We start from the raw sequence: 20,771 nt of genomic DNA, 5'->3' as shown, positions 1-20,771 counted from the left end.
CTGTCCTGCTGGTCCCCCCATCTGGCTGGCGAACCCCAGCTGCCTGAGCACCCGTACAGGACATCACTCCCTGCCCCTGAGCTGTAGATAGCTTCTCTGGGCCTAATTGCCTCCATTTAAAGCTCCTTGAAATCCCTGCTCCCATATCTTGCCCTCCCCTCTTTCTGGCCTCTTGGGATCTTCCAAATTTGCCTTGGCTCAGATTATTTCCCCCCCTGGAAGATCTGCCCTCCCTTGCTCAAATCCCTCGCAGCTGAGGGTCAGGCAGGTATTACAGGTTCTGATCTCTGATCCTGAGCTGTCTCTCCCGGCGCCCTGCCCCCAGGCTCCCCATGCCCAGGTTGTTATCAGGCTGTCTGAGTGCAAGTGCCAGGGGCTGTGAAGGCCCTGGGTCCGTCTCTCCTATGCCGGGGCTCATTCAGTGCCACGCTGAGGACCATCAGGCCAGGAAAGACAGAGTGTGACATTCTCTCTCTCTCTCTCTCCCCCAACCTCATCTTGCCAGATCTTCCTCCTGAACGCCCACACAGTGCCTGCAACAGGAAGCCATGGGAGTGGCCGAGGTGGTGGGAGACAGAGGCACCTGGTCCGTGGCCTCTGCCTGTCATCCCGATTTCTATCATCAGCCCCTTCAGCCTGGGCACACACGCGGCAGCTTTTAAATATCATCCTGGAGCCCATTTGCAATGATTAATACCCCATTTCCTCTGAAACAATCCTTTGCTAAATTAGCCGGGGCCAGAGGGAATTTGGCGAGGAGCCGTGAGTCTCAACTTAACTTGCCGAATGGATTAAAAAAAACCCCTCAAAAACAAAATGCAGATCAATCAACACCCCTTCCCCCAGCTGAAAACCTAAAGTCCATTTAAACTCAGCAGGTTTGCAGTTAATTATAATTTCACACCCATGGCAGGCATATTTATAATGTGCGCCTGTCCCACCGGAGCCTCTGTGGGGCCCTCACGAGGGACCCTTCCCACCAGCCACCTCCTTCCCCAACCACAGAGACCTGTCTTCACCAAGCCGCTGTTTCGGTTCAGTTGTGTGAACTAGAGAGGCTTCCCGATTTTTTTTTAAAATGTCTTCTTTTTAAAGGGTCTTTGGGAAAAAAGGAGACCAAGATTTTTAAGGGACAGGGATTATGGAGCATAAAACCCCAGGGCAGGGGGGCCTTGGAGCATCATCTAGGGAACCTAACAGTTAGAAACAAGCAAAAGTAGGAGGGATTGTGGTCAGACACACGGCAGAACTTCCTGCCCATCAAAGAAGCCATGCCCTGGGCAGGCCACTTGGCCTGGAGTGGACATATCTCAACCTTAGGCCTCCCCAAAGGCAAATCACAGGGTCCAGCAGGGCGACAGTGACCCCTGCCCCAGGCTGCTCCCTGAGCACTGCGACTGCCTGAGACCTGCTGTCTTATGTCTGACTCAAACTTCCTGAGCTACCTCTCTGCCTACTTGTGATCTCTGTCAAATAAATAAATAAAATCTTTAAAAAAAAACAAAAAACAAAACAAAACAAAACAAAAAGAACTTCCTGAGCTAAAAGGATATCAGTCCAAAATAAATCAAGGATTCATGTACATGAATGATCAGCCATGACACTGGCTCTGGGGCTGCTGTTCAAGAGAAAACGTTACAATCAATGGCTGGGGAAATTCTGGTGGGGCGAGGACAGGATAGGCTGACAAAACAGGATTTCCAAGCTCTGAAGGAGGCTGAGATGGAGGCCGAGTTTCTTTCTGTCTTGATAGTTTTTAAAAACAGGAGGGGCAGGATGAGAGGCTGACTCACGGGGGAGGGTGGGCGGACGGCTCCGGGGGCCTCTCCAGGCTTTGGAGTTCCGTGTCTTGGCCAACAAGGCAGTTAGCCATCCTCCAGCCGAAGGTTCACCATGACCCCGTGCCCATCCCTGGGCGCAGACATGACTGTGGGAATGTCTCTGTGCTCAGGAGCTAGGGATACTGGGGTCTGCAGGGTCTGCTGAGGGGGATGGATAAGGAAGTGTACTCCCGCAACACATACACATTCACACATAGACACAATGAAGTACACATGCTGCCCAGCTTCTGGGGGCTTCTATGGGGACACAGAGAGTGTAAGGGCTGGTGAGGGCAGAGAATTTTCTGCTCTGAGGTCCAGCTTTGGGGTCTCAGTCACTGGATCCCTTCTCAGCCCGGGATCTCATCCTCTGGGCTGGGCTGGGGTTAACTTTGCTCCTTCTTGGGTCTCTCAGGCAGGGCACAAACCAGGACCCCCAAAGGTGAGGCAGGATGTGCTGGCCCCAGGGGGAAGCTCCAGATGTCTCAAAGGGGACAGATGGGGACAGAAGGGAAGGGGCTCAGACTGTAGGACACAACCTCACCAGTGAGGCTGTTCTTTGGACTGGGTCTCTGCCCACCCCACCCCCAGGGGAGCGTCACCCAGGAGGTCCTGGCAGAGAGTACACACTGCTCTACCTTTTCTCACCCTTCCCCCACCTCTCACTGCACTGCATCTTGGGGGGGGGGCGCTGTCCAGAGTGACAGGTTTCCTTTTTTAAACTTTATTTCCCTCAGTCTTGGTATAATTTCAGATTAATCTTCAATTCCCTGTGCACCCCCCACCCAGCTTCACTTTTCTGTGTACCCTGCCCCACCTGGGCCAAGGGTTCCTAACAGAATCCAGAGGGATTTCTGTCTACCCAGAAGCTTTTGTCAGTGAGACATTTGTTGCCATCTAAGAAAGTGGAAACTCCTATTGAATTTTCCTACAGCGGGACCAGCCTGCACATCTATTTCCTCTACACGCTCACTAATTGCCAACTTAGAGTATGAAACTAAATAGCTAGAAAAGTCTGCGTACCCAACCCGGGGAGGTCAAAAGAGTGGCCACGGGTCTCTTGGGGCCCTAGGACCTGGCTGCAGCAGGGAGCTGCCCACGGCCCTCCGCTGGGCGGCCCGGGTCTCTCCTACCACGTTTGTTCGCTGCCTATGTCTGTTTAGAAAGAAAATAATGCTCGGAGGAGAAATGAGGAACTTAATAGGATTTTAAAAGCTGCAGGAACTGATGGGGCTACAGATGGTGGAGGGGCTGGGAAAAACGGAATCAGCCACGGTTTTATGGTGGGGAACGTGGCCTCGGGGAGGGCCTCAGAGCCGCGGTCACATGCATTGTGTCCAACCTCATTAGCCAGCCCGGCGGGACTCCACTGCCACATGAGTGTGGGCCACGGTGACGGGGGACAGCAGCCCTGAAGACGCCCGTAAATGAACGCCGGAGCCGCGAAGGGCTGGAGGATGGCCGCCTGGCGAACCGACCTGCCCGCTCCTGCCTCAGGGACGCAGTGCACAGGCAGTGACTCTCAGGCTGTCACACCTGCCGCCAGCCTTCCGTGCCTTCCCGGCCTTCCCAGGTTCTCTGCGCAAACCTGCCCTGCCGTTGCTGATAGCAACCCCGCCCCCAGCCCCCAGCAGACTGACGGAGACAGGAGGGAGAGATGGAGCTGGGGAAGAGAGCCAGACGGGGCTCCCAGTACTGGAGAAAGAGGACAGGAATGGAAACTGCTGTGGGGTCCTTCAACCCAGGTGATTCTGAAGGACTTGGTGGGCACAGGGAGACATAAGAGAAGCTTCCCTAGGGGGTAGCTTAAGGCAACGACCCTGCCAGGGTCCCCTTCATGTCTGGAGCTCAAGGCCACCCTCCCCCCATATGTCTCCAAGCCTCCTCCAGACCCTTAGTCAGTAGTGGAAGAACAGGACTTTGTAACAGGGAGCTCGGCCCTCCTGCCGGTGTCCACCCTCTCCCATGCCCTGGCCTCTGGCTGACTCCTGCCTTGGATTCAGTGACAGCTGCTCCTTTGGCCCCTCTCCTCAGTCCTGCCTGAAGGGGTCAGGGAGGAGACTCCGGGGTACCTCTCCCAGGCGAGGCTTCACATACTCCAGCTAAGCCGGAGTCCTCTGGAGCGTGCGTGCGTGTGTGTGTGTGTGTGTCTTCCCTGTAGCATGGCACCCAGTTCAGATGCTGACCGTGAACCAGCTCATGGGGCGGGACACACCTGCCTAGTGCCGGTGAAGGAACACAGTGCCTCCCCTATAGGGAGGGCCCCTGCCTCTGAGATGGCCGGAACAGGTCGGGTGCCCTCCTCAGGCTCCTTTCTGTCCCCAGCCTGCCTCATCCTTCCGGTTAAGGAATTGGTTTGCTCCTCTGACGGTGGCTCAGTTTAAATTTAACTTGCTCCAGTGAGCTCTGTGGGGTGAACTGATCCTCCTTGCGGAGAGGGGGCGCCTTCCCTGCCTGACTGGAGCTCTGCGGCTCTGGAGGCTGCAGGGGCCCCGCTCCTCTCTGCCTGCGCAGGGACATCACGGCCTCGATGCCCTCTCTCTGCCGGGTCCCCCCACCAGGATGCGCGGCGCCTGCTCCTGATGGAGACAAGCCCAAGCCCTCGGCCTTGTGCTCAGGGCCCCATGTTCACTTTGTGTCCTCCCTGATTCCAGCCAAGTCCGCACCTCTCGGTCCAGTTCCCTCCAGGAATCCCTCCCCGCCTGCTCCAGGCCACAGCGACCACCCCCCCCCCCAGTTGGGGGTCTCCTGTCTCATGGGCTGGTCTGGATTCGGCCTCGCCCCGCCCCCCTCACCTGAGACCCCCCTCTTCTCCCCGCAGCCGCCGTCCACACCCTTCTCTGTTCGCATTTCTTTCACCTTTTTTCATGTTCATCTCTTTCCCATCCTCTTCCCACCAGAAGAAGTATGTAATGGATATTAAATTATTTTAAACTGACTTTCTTTCTTTCTTTCTTTTTTTTTTTTAAATAGCTCGGTGATAGTGCTGACTCAGGATCATCTCACTGTTTAATATTGAATATGCAATTAATAGATAGATGTTTAGGTTTGGCTCTTTTTCCCCCCTTTCCACTGCAGGAAGAGTAAAAGAGCTGATTAATCTGGTTTGGGGCAAGTGTCAGCGGCAGGAGATATATGGGAGAAAGGAGATGAGGTTAGCAACTTGGAGTCAGAAAGCTATTGCCTCCAAGGCAAGTGAAGGAGAAGAGGGTTTGCATTTGAGCTCAGTGTGGCCTCGCTGGGCACGGTGTTTCCGACACCCCACCCCGGCTCCGGCCCAGAGAAAACCGGCTGAACTCTGAGCTATGGGCTCTGAACCCGAGGGGCTCCCTTTTCCGCCACAGGGTCCCCCCCACCATGGGGCCTTTATCATGCCACCCTGACTTCTTTTCCCAGTGGAAACTCCCCTCCTTCAAGGCCAGCTCAGGCGCCAAGGTATCTGGCTGCCCCCATTTCAGGGGCCCCTTCTCTGGGACCGCAGTTTCCGCGTACTGTTCGGGCTCCCTCCTGTGCACCAGAGATCCACCCCACCCTACCAGGGACACGGGCTCTTCACTGCATCCTGACTCTGCTACCTGAACAGGGTGCAGCAGGTGAGTCACTGCATGACAGGGTGACCTTGGGGCCTAGGGCCTGCTGGGCCTGCCTCCCAGAGACAGTCTCTAGGAGAGGACCCTGGCTCCTTGGGGCCACCGAGGTGAAGTCTTGCATGAGGCGGGACAGTACTCCCCACGAGGGCAAGGATGCCCAGAGCTGGGTACTTGACAATCTCTGGGTGTACAGCAAATCGAAGTCACTGGACAGTCAGGAACCGGGTAGGTTCAGCGTGAACCAGGTAGGTATCCCCTGCCAGGGCCCTTTTCACTTGAGCCATTTTTGCCTCCCAACCAACCCACCTCAGGGTCCTCAGGATGGGAAGCTCTGAGAAGGCCAGAGGGAGGTGTGTCAATTCCCCGGGGTCATGGGACCCCTTTGGGCAACACCCAGATTCCGGCTGGACTCGGGGAGTGGGATGTGAGATTTGAAGCCCTAGTCAGGTAGGTCCTAGACATAGAGGCCCTGTGCCCAGGTCAGGGTCTTCCTAGGACCCAGAGGGCAGTAGCCTGAGCTGGAGGGACCCCAGGTCTCAGGGGCAGGCAGGCCACCTGTGGCCACACTATAGTTCTCTCTGGTCAAGGACTTTGACTCTGAATTTCCAAGTAGCTTTGGCCAATTTTACTTTTGGCTCTTAATTTCCTAGAACAGTTTTTGTAGGGAGGGCGGAGAGGGGGGAGGGAAATTGCTCAGTGCCTGTCTAAGCAGAGAGGGGAGTGACCAGTCCAGACCAGAGCCCGGGGTAGAGGTGGTTGGCGAAGGGAGCCAGGAGCCTGAGCCAGTGCAGCCTCTGTGTGCCGTGGTGGCAGGGCCGTCGCTGGTGGAGGGCTCAGAGCTTCCTCGGGGAGTGGGGCTCTGAGCTTGTGGGGTGTGGCTGTGCCCTCCCACTATGTCCCCTTCCAGACATCTCCCTGTATGCCTGGATCTGTCTCCAGGATCTTGACCTCAGGGGTCGCAAGCCCCCACCAAGGCCCTTCTCAGATTTGCCGGCTCTGGCCTGAACCTTCCCGGGTCCCAGCCCCTCTTCCCCAGCCTAGAACCCTTTCAACTGCTCATGCTCCATCAGAAGGGGGTTTCTTTGGCAACATGGAGGTGGGCACACCCTTTTGGGATTCCTAAAGGAGGCATTCGCGTGCCCCGTGACATAATAGTTGTTCACTTAGAGGAAGGAAGGAACCCCAGCATCTGACAGACACCAGTCACCTCCTTGCTTCCTCTTGCTCTCCCCCAACACCGGTCACCCAGAGCTCCAAAGTCCTGTCCCAGCACCCAGCCATGAGTTCCCAGGGCGGGAGGCGAGGGCGGGGAGTCGCTGCATCGGCGCATCAGGGATGGGGGGAGGGTTGGGTCCAGGGAGGGGGGCAGAGACAAGTGAGCCCTCACGTGAAGGGGGCTGGCGCAGGCAGCTACTACCTCCTCGGCTCTCGCTGTCCGCTGGCTTCACCTGGATCGGCCGGTTCATCTGCAACAGAGCACAGGGGATGTTGTCAGAGCAGGCCTGGAATGAGGGGGCAGACACCCACACCCAGGTGTTCACAGGGACCGAGGCACACGGACCGCACCTGCCCACCCGCACACCCATGCAACCGTGGGCCCGTGCAGGGGCACCAACCCCCATCCCCTCCCCACGCCTGTGCAGTCCCCAGGGCCCCCAGGAGGACCTCTCTGGATGGTGGACTCTGAGGTGTTTCCCACCCCGCCTTGGAGCCGCTCTCATTAGCTTGCGACTTTAGCATCTAAGGTGTCCCCACAGCGCATCTCTGGCCAGCCCGGGGTTCACCGGAGACAGCTGGCTTTGCCAAAAAGAGCTGGTCTCTAGACACCTCATGCCATCTCGCAGATGTGAGCTGTGGGTCCTAGGGTGCCCTCATGAGGCTCTGGGCACCCCCCACCAGCTCCTCCTTGGCTTCTGACCACAGCTAGCTCTGTCCCCTTGGGGGTGTGTGCAGTGGGCATAGCTCCTCGTCTCCCATGGTATCTAGGGGACAGGAGGACACCAGGACACCGCCTGACCCCCGACGCGTCCGGGAGGCCCGTGTGATGTCTCTCTCTCTCCTTCCGGGACCCACGTCAGTGCCTCGATCGGGCCACTAGGGGTCTCTGAACTCCAGGCATCGCGGCTCCACTCAGCGCCGGTCTGATTCCTCCCTGCTGCCTGCCGGAGGCAGCGGGGTGGGCTCGCCAGCTGAGGCCCCAAGATATTCCAGACAATAAAAACGGAAGGAATCATGCAAATGGAACCCTACGTTATGTCTTTTCCAGTGCTTTCGCCTGTCCAGCACCTCCTTAGCCCTTACTGCATTTTCATTTCTCACACAAACACACCCAGACAGGCAGACCGGGCAGAAACTGGCACCCCCAATTCATAGATGGAGATGCTGAGGCAGAGCCACCCCGTGGCCAGATGAGCCCAGGACGCCGAGGGCTGTTTCTAGGCTCCTGGGCTGCACCAGGTGACTCTGTCGCCTGTTCCCCTCGTGTGCCGAGGCTGGACCAGCCAGTGACAAGCGTCCTCGGGCCTTCTGGTCTAGGATCCGAAGTGAGTTGTGGCTGCGTCAAGACAAGTGGGTGGGGGAGTGTGGGTGCCCGTGACTCAGCAAGGTGAGGACAAGGCCAGGGGAAGGGCAGAGCCACCACGAGGAAGGACAGAGAGGCGGGAGGCAGGGCACAGAGCAGAGGACATGAGACACAGGTGGCCTGTGCAGGGGCAAGACAGGACTCTGGGGGCCAGCCCACCGAGATGGGGTCAGAGCGTCACGTTTACCACGGGACTTGGCACGCCTTACGGAGTTGAGGGGGAGAAAGCTACTTTGTATGTAAGCTCCGCCAGAGAGGAGACTGTGGTGTTACAGAAAAGCTCCAATCACAGGGAGCAGGAAGAGGGACGTAATGAAGTTCCTGGCTTCGTTTAGGGGGTCCTGGACTCCCTGCTCCATGCACAGCCTCCTCTGCAGCTCTTGAGCAAAGGGCGCAGAAGGCCAAGCAGGCTTCTGGCTCTGGGGGAAGGGCTCCAGGAGGGAGCCAGGGCCCTCCTGGTTCCCCATCCAGTGCCTTTTGGGACTCAGTATCCAACCGTTTTCTAGAATGTCCCTTACTTTCTGGAACACCCCTATATTAAACAGGGCCAGTGGACTCTGCCTATGCATGGAGGCTTCTACTTCAGGGGCACCCCATTCCCAGGCAGCCAGCCTGTCCCCCTACGTGGGCATTCGAGAATACTCTGTCCCAAGCTCATGGACGTAGGGCGAATTTCCAGCCCTTCCAGCCCCCAGCCCCACCCCAGCCCTCCGTGACCTCCTCCATGACTCAGCGATAGGCTCTGATTTCTGGGCTTCCTGGCAACAGCCCCTTCCTGGTCCAGGGGCTCATCTGACTTCCCGCCCTCCCCCAGCCATGGGCTAGGCACCCACAGGGTGTTCCACACAGATAGGTGGACTGGAGCTGAGCTGGCTCCCAGGGACCTGTGGCTTCTGGGGTCATTTTTCATGTTTTATTATGATCTAGGGATGGTCAGCAACCAGACAGCCTTCGCGGGGCTGTCGAAGAGGTGCCAGTCTTGATGGAGAGATAAAATACGGCCCGGTGCTTTCTTAATTCTCAGCAGAAATAAAGTGTCAGGCTCCGCTGGGAAGATTTCTCAGCTGGAGCAGATTCTGTACAGATGCCTCGGGTCTGGAGGGAGATCTCCCTCGGCCAGTGTCTCCTGTCCCTGTTCCAGACTCCAGCCCTGTTCAGCCTCACCAAGGTCTGGTTCTGCCCTGAGGGGGCAGTGAACAACGTTGAGCCTGTCCTGGGGAGAGGAGGCTGTGCCGGGCAGCAGAGATGGTGGTGAGGAAGGGAACAGCGAGAGGTGATGGGTAAGATGGGGGAGGGGCACTGCACCTTGTCCTTCTTCTAACTTTGCCCCCTCAGACCCTGGCCTCTAGGAGCCGCTGGCCACACGGCCCCATGCTGTCCCTTACAGGTGAATAGCATGCTTCAAGGACACTGGAGCCTGCTTCTTGGGGCCTTTTCTCTCCCATGTCTGTTGCTCCTCTCTCCAGGCATCCCCCTCGGTCTTTGTATTATCTTTCCAGGAGGGCGTGGGGCTGGGAGCTGGTGGGACCTGGGCTGGCGTGCAGGTGCCCCCCTTGCTGATTCTCTTTCTGAGGTGTCGTCTGTGTCCCTCTGTGACCTTCCACCTGGGTTGTGCCTTTGCATGCCTGCAGCAGGGAGTGGGAGGGCAAGGAGGGGGTGGCAACTCAGGGCTGCCCCCCTGGGTCAGGAACAGCTCCCTGAAGGCACCCTGAAGTCTTCTGGGGTCAGTCCTTCAGGGACATCACCAACTCTTACTGTGTTTCCGCTTCCAGCTCAGGTCCTATCACAGGGAGTGAGTGGTTGTGACCCAGGTTTGGGGGTCTTCCCTGTCGCTATTGCAGCAGAGGGCTGGTGGTGGCTTCTTCTGCCAGTTCTGCCTCCCCTCCCCCTCCCCATCTCTGCCACTTTTTGCATCAACACATATCCATGCATTAAACAAGACATTCCATTAATTTCTTCATCATCATAACTTAAGCTGGGACATACCCTTTAAATATTCATTCAGCTATGAAAACTGGGCATTAAAATTTTAATAATGTCAAGCTCATTTGAACCAGGCTCCTTGGGGACGATTACGATACAATTAGAATAAATACGATGATTGAGCCGGTCCAAAGGCTTCACCTGTCTGTCCAACGTGGCTTCTTGCAGAGAGAGCGGTCTGTGGCCAGTGAGCAGGCAGACAGATTGACAGACAGGCCAGCCTGGCTCTTTCTTGACTCCCCCTCTCCTCCCCTCCTCCGCATGTGGGTTCTCGGTCAGCTCTACCATCCCACAGGTGTCTGAGGCTCTCTGCCGCCCCCTGAGGGCTTAGGGGACAGCATCTGGGAAGATGGCCCTGAGTAACCCCCAGGTCCAGATACCCGCCTTTTCTTGTCCCCCCAGGTGCAACCTGGACTGGACTCCTGGGCTGGTTCCCGTAGGAAGGCCATTTTCCTGACCGTGTGTCTCCTCTTCCCTGCCCCACAAGGGCTCCCTGAGGCTGGAATGAGCAACCTACCAGAGCAGGGCCAGCCTGCAGAGGGGGCCACAGGTCCCTTAGTGCCCAGATGTGTTCTGCCACCAAACTAGGAAGGGACTGACTTCACCCAGCTACCCTCCCCCTGCAACTGTCTTCCTGAGAGCTGACATGGAGGTTGGGGACTGCAGCTGAGCCCCTGGGCCCCTCACTCCTTAAGCCAGTCCTAGCAAGAGCCCTGAGGACAGCCACTCATGAACTTGCTCTGGCTTCCCTTGGGACAGCCCTCACACCAGCAGGATCCTTAAGGCCCTCCACCTGCCTTCTCAGGCACCTGAGCCCTCTGCTTCACACCAGGCCCCCAGGCAGGTGACCCAGAGCTGTTTCAGAAATAAAAAGACCTGGAAAGTTCTCTGTCACTCCTCACTGGCCATCCTCAACAACCCTCCTCTATCAAGAAGACTTTGCTGGTTATCTCTTGGCTCCCTTGGTCACACATGACCTTGTACTACTTTGTGCGCTCTCTCCCTCCTCTCATAGCATGTGTGTGTATGAGTGTGTGCGCGTGTGTATGTGTGTGTGACAAACTGAAATAGGCACTTATTCCTCAAGCAAGAGCAGGGACCCAGTTTCCTACCCACAGACCCCCTAAACACTAACTCAGGACTAGGCTCCCCTGGAGAGAAAGAGAGAGAGAGAGAGAGAGAGTGTGTGTGTGTGTACACATGCGCGTGCACGTGTGCATACATGTTTGAGTAGTACTTGGAGGACATTACAGACATCTTCAAATAATTCATTTCAGCGGGAGACTGGGAATAAACAAGATAAAGGAGGAAACTAGCGTAGTTCCTTCTGTTTTGTAGCTTCTGCATAAACTTCATCCTCCATGGTGCTTTCCAGTCTGTGACCCAGAAGTGCCTTGGAAGATCTGGACTGAAGCCCCGCACAGGGCCAGGGTGGGCAGAGGATGGTTGGGGTCGCAGCGATGACTGTGGTGGCCTATAGGGATGGCCAAGGTGCTCTCCACCCAGCCCCTGAGTCCCCAAATGTAACTCCAGGGTGGATGTTCAAACCTCAGTGCTGAGTGAGGGTCCTTTCAGGCTCCACTAGGACGTGTGAGTACCTGCTGGCACCCAGCTCTCATGTTCACTGGAGGGGCTCACCTCTCCCCAAGCCATGGTGTAGTGTGGCAATGCCTATTTTTCTCTTGCTTTGTTCACTGGAGGTATCTCTTATCTCTTTCCCTTCCTACCACCTCCTTGACTCCTGTTCTTCCTTAGTCCCCACTGTTTGCTCTCATCCCCTCAAAGAATCAACTTTTAGATTGTCTGCCCCCCAACCCAGCACACATCAGGGTCGTGGAAACAGGGAAGCAGTGGACCCTGAAGGCTGGAGCCCACTGGGATATCTATACCCCAAGCCAACAGCATCATCGCTCTGGGAAGAGAGATACAATCAGCAGGGCTCCTTCTTGTTCAAAAAGCAAGGGGAAAAGCATCATGAAAGCACAAATTATAAAATTTTTCCTTTTTTCCCTCAGTCTCTCTCTTTCTTGGCTTGTCATGGTCTTTTTTATTTGCTGTTTGACGTCGTTTTAAGTAAAAAGAAATATAAATTTTAAATTATTAGCCTAGATCCTACCATTCATCTTTATTTTGTGTGATGCCAGTTTTAAATGCAAATATCAGGACACTTAGCTCCTATGCAGAATCACCAAAATTACAGTTTGTTTCCTGTGGCTTGTGCCTGGAGGATGCCTTGAGCTGGCCAGAAGAGACAAATGCAAGCCAGATTCAGGAAGGCTGAGGAGAAAGACAGAGTCCTCTGAGGCATGGAGATCCGCACAGGAACCCAGATGCCCACCCTGCAACAGTGTCGGGGAGCATCTTAGGCCTGAGGACTGCCGGGCTCTCCTTTCCACTGACCCCCCCCCCCACATGTTGCTACTTAGCCTAGCCTAGAATGGCCCCTTGGAAGTCAAACTAGGCTTCACCTCCACCCAGAGGCCACCCACTGCCCTAACCCACAATGGATGGTCAATCCTAAAGGTGTTGCAAATGTTCTACCAAGACATGCTAGATGGGGTCAGAAGGCTTACCCTTGCTAAAACACGGCCTCTGTTGGCCAGCCAGACATGCCACAGCGCTGTCAGCCTGGGTGTCCCTGGGGGAGTAGGCTGACCCAAGCCTCCCCTAACCAGCACCCAGGCCACTGCTGGCCAGCCTAGAGGGCTGAGGGCTGGCTTGTGGGGCCCAGAATGTGCACAGATTGGGCAGACAGTGGGGGGGTCGGTGGGGAACCTCGCATATGCAAGAGGCGGCAAGCCCCCTACACATTCCTTCCTCCCACAGATTTCATTGACTTGAGCCCTAAGTACAAAGAGAAAATTTTAAGAATTTCAAGATGGCGACTGCAGAGCACTAAACCCCACGCATGTGACTCTTCTGAGTAAGGAGCCTCTGTGTCTGCACGGGCTGTATGCTCATGGAGCTACCCCACAGACGATGCCTTCCTGGGTCCCCACCTCCCCGGAGTTCTCTCCATCGACCAACACCAAGCACCAGGCATTCTCTTGACCAGGAGGAGTTCTCAGCATTGCTCCTGCGACAGAAAGATCATGACTCGAAGATTTATCTTTTGAAGATGAACCTTGGGCAACTTTGGGAGAATAGACTGAGAATTCTCCGTCTTTGGTATAAAAGGCTGGGAATGAGAAAGCCACCACCCGATATGGACAGAGAAGAAAACTCAAGCGTGAGATCACAGGGACGTGCGTGGCTGGCTCCCCAGCGATTCTGCCCTCTGCCCGGACCTGGCCTTTGCGGCACTTAGCCAATGGTAATTCACAATGAATGAATGGAGAAATTGTTTGTTTAAAGTCCCAAGAAGGCAGATTCTGAATCCCATGTCCTGGTGGATTCTCAGGACTGTGCCTAGTAGGCTTTCAGGAACCATGGAATAAAAGAATGAGCCCCCGCCCCATGGCTTCCACTGTCCCCTAGTGAAAAGGGATTGCAGGGGAATGGCAGAAGCAGTGCACATTATTTGCAGCTTCTTATAAATATACTAACATTTTAATTATCTCCTTAATAAATCACATAAGGTTCCTTACATACAGAGGGGTTAGAAACTCCAGGAATCCCTTCTGTCGTCACCATAATGTTCAGACTTAAGGACAGACACCCCAACAATTAGTGTAGAGGGCAATTTGCCCTCACTGGAGACCTCTGACCTCAGTCCAGTCTCTGAGGTGCACCTGGCCAGACCAGCTGGTGGTGCCCATCCCAGGGCCTGGAGGGTCCTATCTCCAGGCTGCCCCGTGGTTGTCTATGGGCAGCTCTAGCTGCCCTTTCTCCTGGCTACCTCTTACTCCTCCCTCAGGCCTCAGCTTCCCCCTGGGCCTTGCAACCTAAATGAGGTGTTCCTTCAAGCTTCCCATTCTTTCCTCCAATTGCCTCACCACAGCATTACTATCCCAAACTTCTCGACTTATTTGTTCAATGTCTGCCTTCTTTTTGCGAGGGAAGGCCCACACCCATTTTGTCTTCCTGCTGAACACACAGAACCCTGCACACGCCCCATCACCAGACTTGTTCCCTCTTGCCTCAGCCGTGCCCCTGGGACAGGAGTGTCCAGAGGCCGGAGGTGGTCACCTGCTGGACAGCTCTGTTCCTGACCCAAAGGCCCTCCCCTCCAGCAAGGTGGGGTTGTGGTACCTTGGGGTGAGGGAGGGTTTGCAGAAGCTCGATCCTCGATCCTCATTTAGAGAGACAGTGAGCACAGACCAGACAGAAGAACCCGGGGTTATTGTTAAAATATGCAAATCCACAGCCCATTGAAATGCAAACCCTCCAGATAAGATTTTTTAATAAATCTGGTTCTGCTCCCACTCCCCGCTCAAAGGAGGCCATCTGATGCTTGTTGGGTCAGGACACAAACCGGCATGTAGGTCCCACTAGCTCTTCACCCCTCTTCTCATTTAGATCGCTCAGCTAGGGGCAGCCCTGGGTGGGGCTGTCTGCCAGCCCAGGCCCTCGGCCCATCCCTCGGCAAAGTATTTGAGGTCACTGCCAAGTCACCCACAGAGCTGCCTTTCCCTGTCTCTGTGCTGGTTACAAGGCCCCCTTCCTTACTGTCAGTCTCACCTCCTCTCATACCTGTCTAAGGAGTAGAGTCCTAAGCCCTGATGACCTCTCCTCAGGGAGACTTCGGTGACTGGGTCCACACAGCCACTCTTGTCACTCTTTGAGCCATCACCTCTGGACTCACTTTGCTACTGTCACAAGTGGCCCTTAAGGGGACAAAGGGCAGGCAGATGACAAACAGCACAGACGCCTGACAACCTTGAGGACTCGGCTGTGACCCAGCCCAGGCCTGGGCCTGTTGGCTCTGGGTCAGGACATGATAGTATGCAGACCTGTGTGGGCTACTGCCATACGCCTGGATGGGGACTGAGAGGCATCGGTGGTGGTGGCAGGTGACACTCGTCCTGTCCTTCCCAAGCTCCAGACCTCACGCCAATCACATGAGATGGCTCATGTCCTCCAGTCTTCCAGAAGCCAAGCGAGCCGGATGAGCAAAGTCACGGGGTGCCAGGGTATGGACCAGGACTGGGCATTCAAGGGCAGAAAGCCTTGAGCAGAGGAGACAGGGTGCCAGCAGGGTGCCAGGGAGTGGGAGGAAAGTCTGGGGCATGAGTGCACAGGCAGTCAGGCAGAGTGAGGGGGACCCAGGGAGGGGCTGAGCTGGTGCTGTGGGCCCTGGTGTCCCCTGTCAGTCTCCAGCAGGGACACCAGAGCCCACCAGCCGCGTTCAGAAAGAATAAGCTTGCAGCGGCGTGCTCAGGGAAGTGGAGTCTGGTCAGGAACGCTGAGAAGTGCCAGGTAAATGTTTAGATCAGAACCGGCCTGCGCCGTCTGGGTCCCCTCCCCATGTGTGGGGAGACAGAAGCAGCCCAGGGCTCATGCACAGGACGTACTAGATGGATGGGAGTAAAACTTCCCCAGCCTGGCTTTAATGCTGGGATCCAGACGGTCCCTTGGCCCCAACCCCAGCCTGGCCTCGGGAGCGTTCCACTGGGGAGGGGGCGTGGGGGAGAAGACCGCTGGCTCCCAGCTCTGGACGTGGTTGGGGGCAGCGCACGCCCTCTCCGGGAGGGCGGCCGGAGGCGGCTGGCTGCCGCTCCAGGCATCCAGGGGTGGGGAGCGCGGAGCGCGCGGGGAGGAGGCGGGTGGGGCGCGGAGCCTCCGTCCCAGCAGCCCCCTGGGCGGCCGCGCAGCCTCCGTGGTCCCGCCCCCCCTCAACAGGCGCTGGGCAGTTGCTATGCAACAGGCTGTTCTGCTCTCCCGCGCCCAGCGAACGACGAACAGCGGCCAGAGGACTGACGGAGCCTATTGGTGGGGCTGCCTCGGGCTGCCCCCTCCCCTTCGCTCGGCTTTCCTCCCTCTCTCCTATCCCCCTCCGAGCCTCCACCCTGTCCTTGCTCTTCGCAATCTAAGTTTACACAACGCTTTCCCCTCACATGCACATGCAGGGCGGGGGTTGGGGGGGAAGTTGGCACAAACAAAGGAGGTGCCGCCCCCAGCTCCCGCCTCCGGGGGCCATCAGAGGTCTCTTCTGCGGGTTTCCAGGAGGGGGGATCCCCTCACCGCCCCTCCACTGCAGTGGGGTCGGGGTTGGGGCGATGTGTGTGGGTAGATGTGGGTGGCTGTGGCAGGTAAGGCGGACAGGACGGATACAGGGAGAAATCGCGCAGATGGGCTGACATATTCCCTGCCCACCCGGCAGGGCTCCCTCAGGTCCAAACAGCCAAGGGCCGCCGGTCTCTTTGTTTCTGAGCCCCGTGTCCACCTCACCTGCTCCCACCAACACGCCAGGGCTGCCTGGCAAGGGAGGGAGGACCCTTGCAGTCCTAATTAAGATCTGCTGCTGTGGAAACCAAGCTTATTGCCTGAGTGGCCAGGCTGGGTCGCTAACCCTCTTCAGAGTTGGGGAGGGGGGCCAGTCTTTTTTTTTTTTTTTTTTTTAAACAGCAGTGGATAGATAATTCTGGAGGAAACAACTCCTGATTTAGTTGGGAGGCCTGGCTCTCAGTCCCAGCCATCTACTTGCTCATATGAGATGGGGCAGTCACTTGACTCGTAGAGGCCTAGCCCCCTTGATAGGGTGGCAGGATTAATGTGATAGCTCAGGCGAAGCTCTTAGCAGAGCGCCTGGTATTCAGTAAGTGCTCAATAAATGAACAACAGCTGTCTTCTCTCTCCTTTTCCCTTCCTCTCCCAGCTCCTCGCCTTCTCCTCCTCTGATAGTGGGTATTTCCAACATTTTTAAGGGAGTACCTAACATTTAATTTCTTTTCCTTCCCATCTCCTATGCCCTGGGCTCTCTTTCCAACTCTACGGAACAGAAAAGATTGGACAGCCTTGGGGGAAGAGCTGGTGGGAGAGGGTGGGAGACCATGCTCTCCTGAGGCTTCAACACCCTGAGCTCACTTGTGGCCCCCCCTTACCTTCTCAAAGTCTCTCCCCCACCTGCCCCAGGTCTACCCTCTCTACCTGGCCTACCTGTACTTGAGCCTATCTTGAGGTTCATTTATTTATTTATATTTATTAAAAAAAAAAATTAGTGATCGTCACACCCAATGTGGGGCTTGAACTCACAACCCCAAGATAGAGTCACATGCTCTTCCAACTGAGCCAGCCAGGTGCCCCTGGAGCCTATTGCTTTGATGCGCCACTAAGTTTGTTCTTCCATCCATCCCTCCATTCCTCCAGGGCTTAGTGAACGTCTCTGTAGGCCAGCCCCTGTTCTCTGGCACAAGGATGACAAAGCAAACCTCAGAGACATGGCCCTTCCCTCCAGAAGCTCACACCTGGTCTGCAAAAGAGCCTTGCTGAAATGGTCTTTAAGCCCTTCCCTTTCCTGTCCCCCAGCCGTGCACCATACCTTCTGCCCTTAGTGCCGCGCTGCAGCATAACTGAGTCCCAAAATGCCCAGCCACGTGGCCCCATAGTTGGAGGGCGCCAGCCACCCATTCACGTGGAATTCCCTTCATCAGCTCTTCCGTAGCTGCTCTCACACTGCACTGGTGGGGGGGGCTCCCTTCTGCAAGGGGTATCCTAAATCCAAGCTAGTCAGCTCTAGTGATTACAGAGGACACATCTCCAGCCCTAACCGGCCTCCCTTTGTTTCCCTTCATCTGCTCTGATACCAGAGCTCCACCAGGCAAGTCAAGGCTGTGTTCCAAGGCTACCCTCAGCTGTGCAGAGCTCAGAACTGGTTTCTTCCACCAAAACATGCTCACAGCCCTCCCTTCACATCAGCTCACTGGTCCTTCCTGAGAGCTCACACCTCTCTAGGGCCCTTGGCCCTTGAGTTCTGGGCCTCAAGGGGCTCTCTCTGGCTGGATCTGATGTCTCCCAGGCCGCAGAGGAACCACTGCCTTTCTGATTTAGACTCTGAGCCTCTTAAGCTGATTTGGCTGGACTGGGAAGGGGAGTGAGCACCCTGGCCCTGGAGGCTGGACAGAGCCCCTCACCTGTGTTATTCAAGGCCCACTTTCTTGTCTGTATTTCCCTTCAGCCTGCCCCCGAGCCAGGTACGAGTCCTCCCTCCCCACCCATCCTGCTCTAGGAGGTTGCTCTGGGACTGTGGACCGTGTTGCCAGGCTGAGTCCCCTCCATGACCAGGAGAGGAGTTCTGCCTGCCCCACCACCCTCTCCTGACCTGGGACCCCTCCTCCCCATCTCCCCAGACTCAGTGGGAGGCCTGGAGAGTCAGTCCCCAGGCGAGTTAAAGGAGAAAACAAAGCCTACACCAAGTAAATGACAAATCTGGAGGAAATTGCTCTTAATCCCCACACCACAGCCTGATGATGCCGGCCAAGCACAAGCCTGAGTCATCCTAGAAATGGCACCGACATTTGCTTTTTGGAATTTGTTTTGTCTCTGAGCTTTAGATTTAATCATTCTCTCTCTCTCTCTCTCTCTCTCTCTCTCTTTCTCCCCCTCCCTCCCTCTGCCCCTTGCTCTCCGTTTTCTAATATGAGGCTGCACCGCCAGCTCATCCAAGTCTGTTTTCCTGGCATTAATTAACACAGCTCTCCAGCCTCCAACAGGCTAAATGATGAATCAGGTTAAATTCCAGACAACAGCCGCACACCGCCATCAATTAGCCATCTCTGGGGCAGCTTCATTAATAAGCATCGATCATGGCCCTCCTCCCCGAACACGCCAGGGTCTCTGGGTCATAGAAAGTGCCCACGAGTGTGTCAGGCTTAGGTATGAGTGTGATGGTGTGTGTGTGTAAGGGCTGGAGAGCGTGAAGGGGGTGGACAAGTGAATGGGTGTGCAAGAATGTGGATGTGTGAGGAAGTGGGTGACTGGGAGTGAGAGGTACAGGTGTGAGGGGACTTGTATGTGAGTGTGTACAAGTAAGTGTATGCAGTGTGAGGGGCTGACTGTGGTGTGTACATAAGGTGTGTGATGCGTGTGTTGTGTGAGATGAGGTATATGTGGAGTCAGGTGTGTGTAGGGTGAGGGTATGTGAGGTGGGGTCCTGAAGTGCGTGGGTTTGTTCTCCATGCGGTACAGGACCCCCCCACTGCCCCACCCCCAACCTGTCTCCACTGCGCCTTCTTCTCTTCCCAATTCCACACCTCTGTGGGTTCTCCCACATGCGGCTGGCCCCTTCCCCTCTCCGCTCTCTCCCATCTGAGACTTTCCCATCCCCTTCTCTTCAACTTGCACGCTCCTGGAGACAACTCCAAATCCCCCACCACATCCCTACCCTCTTTCCCTGTCACATTCTGGATCCCCTTGTTCATCCTCCCTTGGCTGTCCCATAGGCACGCGAGATCTCCAGCCCAAAGCCCGAGTCCCTCGGTGGGTTGTCTGGCTTTATGAATGTCATTGCCACCACCAATGGCCAGGCTCACACCCTCCAGCACCCTCGGATCCCTCGGGTTGGAATCTGACCCTATTCCAGGCATTACCTGGATTGTCCTGGATTTTCCCCTCATCCTGCCTGGTTCCATATTTTTTGCAGGAAACAGGACACTTCATGAACCATGAACCGCCCAGGACCGTTTTGGGACTCCCCAGCTCACAGGCTAATAAAGCCCACCTCCTCCACGGGGTCGAGGTCCCCCTCAGTCTCATGGCCACCCACGCCCACGCCTCCCATGCATCCAGGTCACCCCCTGTGGTCCCTGGAGGCCATGCTCAGTGCAGGGCTCCCCGCCGGACTGCGCCCCCTAACGGCTGCGTTTGCGGCTATGGCTAACGACCGCGGCGTTTTTCCTTTCCTCTTGGTTCTCCCCAGCGGGTTAGAGCGCTGCCGGCCCCTCCCTCCCTCTCCCGCCCCGGGGGTCCCAGTCGGCCACACCTTGTTGGGAACGAGTGCGCGGGAGCATTTTCGAAAGCCTGCTTGGGTAGAGCTGGGGGTGCTGGAGTCACGCTTAGACGCTTGCGTGGGACGGTGTCCCCAGGGAGCCCGCGGGCCCTGGCGCGTGCACGCCCCTGGGGATGCACGTGGCCTCCCCAGGCGGCTACCAGCCGACCATCTCCTTAAAGGTTAATTAAGAATCTGAAGCCGGACGGCGTGGTGCGGCCGGTGACGGCGGATGCGGCGTCTCTCCAGACCATTAAACACTAATTAGGTTTGGAAAGTCTATCGAGCTCCCGAGATCTCCTCAAGGCAGGCGCTGGCCCCCGGGTGCCCTTCGAAATGCCAGAGCTGTCACCCCCGACGGCCGGGCCGCCCCGCCTGCCGGCCCCGCGACCCCAGGCTTCGGGCCGGGTCCCGCTTCATTTCTCTCCATCTCATTGTCTCCCCCGTTCCCCGGCCGCCCCCCGCCCCCGTCCCGCTCTGCAGCTGGCTGGCCCGGGGTGTCGCGCGACGGCCTCGCTCCTGCGCTCCTGCGTCCTTTCCGCGCGCTCCGAGTCTCGCCTCCGTCGCGGCTTCCGTGGCCGCGCCCCTGCTGGGGCTTCTGTCCCCTTCCTGAGTCATCCTGGCCTTGGAGCTTCCCCGGGCTGAGCTCTGCCCCACCCTGACAAAGCGCCTGCTCCAGCGGCCTCTGGTCCCCAGACGCCTGCCTCCCTTTCCAGGCCGCTCTTCACGGGGCTCTAACTACATTCCCTGCTGCCCAGTTCCACACGTGCAGCTGGGCCATCTGCTCCCCACAGCATTCGTTCGTCCGCTCACGCATCCTTTCAGTCCCCCCTTGATTGAAACCCTGCCTCTGTCTCAGAGGACCCAAGGGGGAAATGCTTCCATCTGGGGGCGCCTGCCCCAACGGCTGCTTCCCCCAGCCCCCAGGCCAG

General features: G+C 56.7%; 1 protein-coding gene across 50 annotated transcripts in view; it reads right to left on the bottom strand.

Annotated features, from left to right (window-relative positions):
* The window catches only part of CELF4 (CUGBP Elav-like family member 4), a 288,626-nt gene that overhangs the window by 61,245 nt on the left and 206,610 nt on the right, over positions 1–20,771 (bottom strand). For 27 of the 50 annotated variants that reach the window (XM_082699125.1, XM_082699089.1, XM_082699092.1 and 24 more), the window contains exon 3: positions 6,798–6,876. In XM_082699125.1, the coding sequence (XP_082555251.1) occupies positions 6,798–6,876 (79 nt within the window). The remainder of the gene's footprint in view (positions 1–6,797; positions 6,877–20,771) is intronic. The other 23 variants (XM_082699102.1, XM_082699124.1, XM_082699104.1 and 20 more) reach the window with 1 other exon arrangement.

This window comes from Mustela nivalis, assembly GCF_964662115.1.
Source record: "Mustela nivalis genome assembly, chromosome: 14".
NCBI lineage: Eukaryota > Metazoa > Chordata > Mammalia > Carnivora > Mustelidae > Mustela > Mustela nivalis.
Note: the sequence above shows the minus strand (reverse complement) of the source record. Positions and strands in the feature narration are given on the sequence as shown.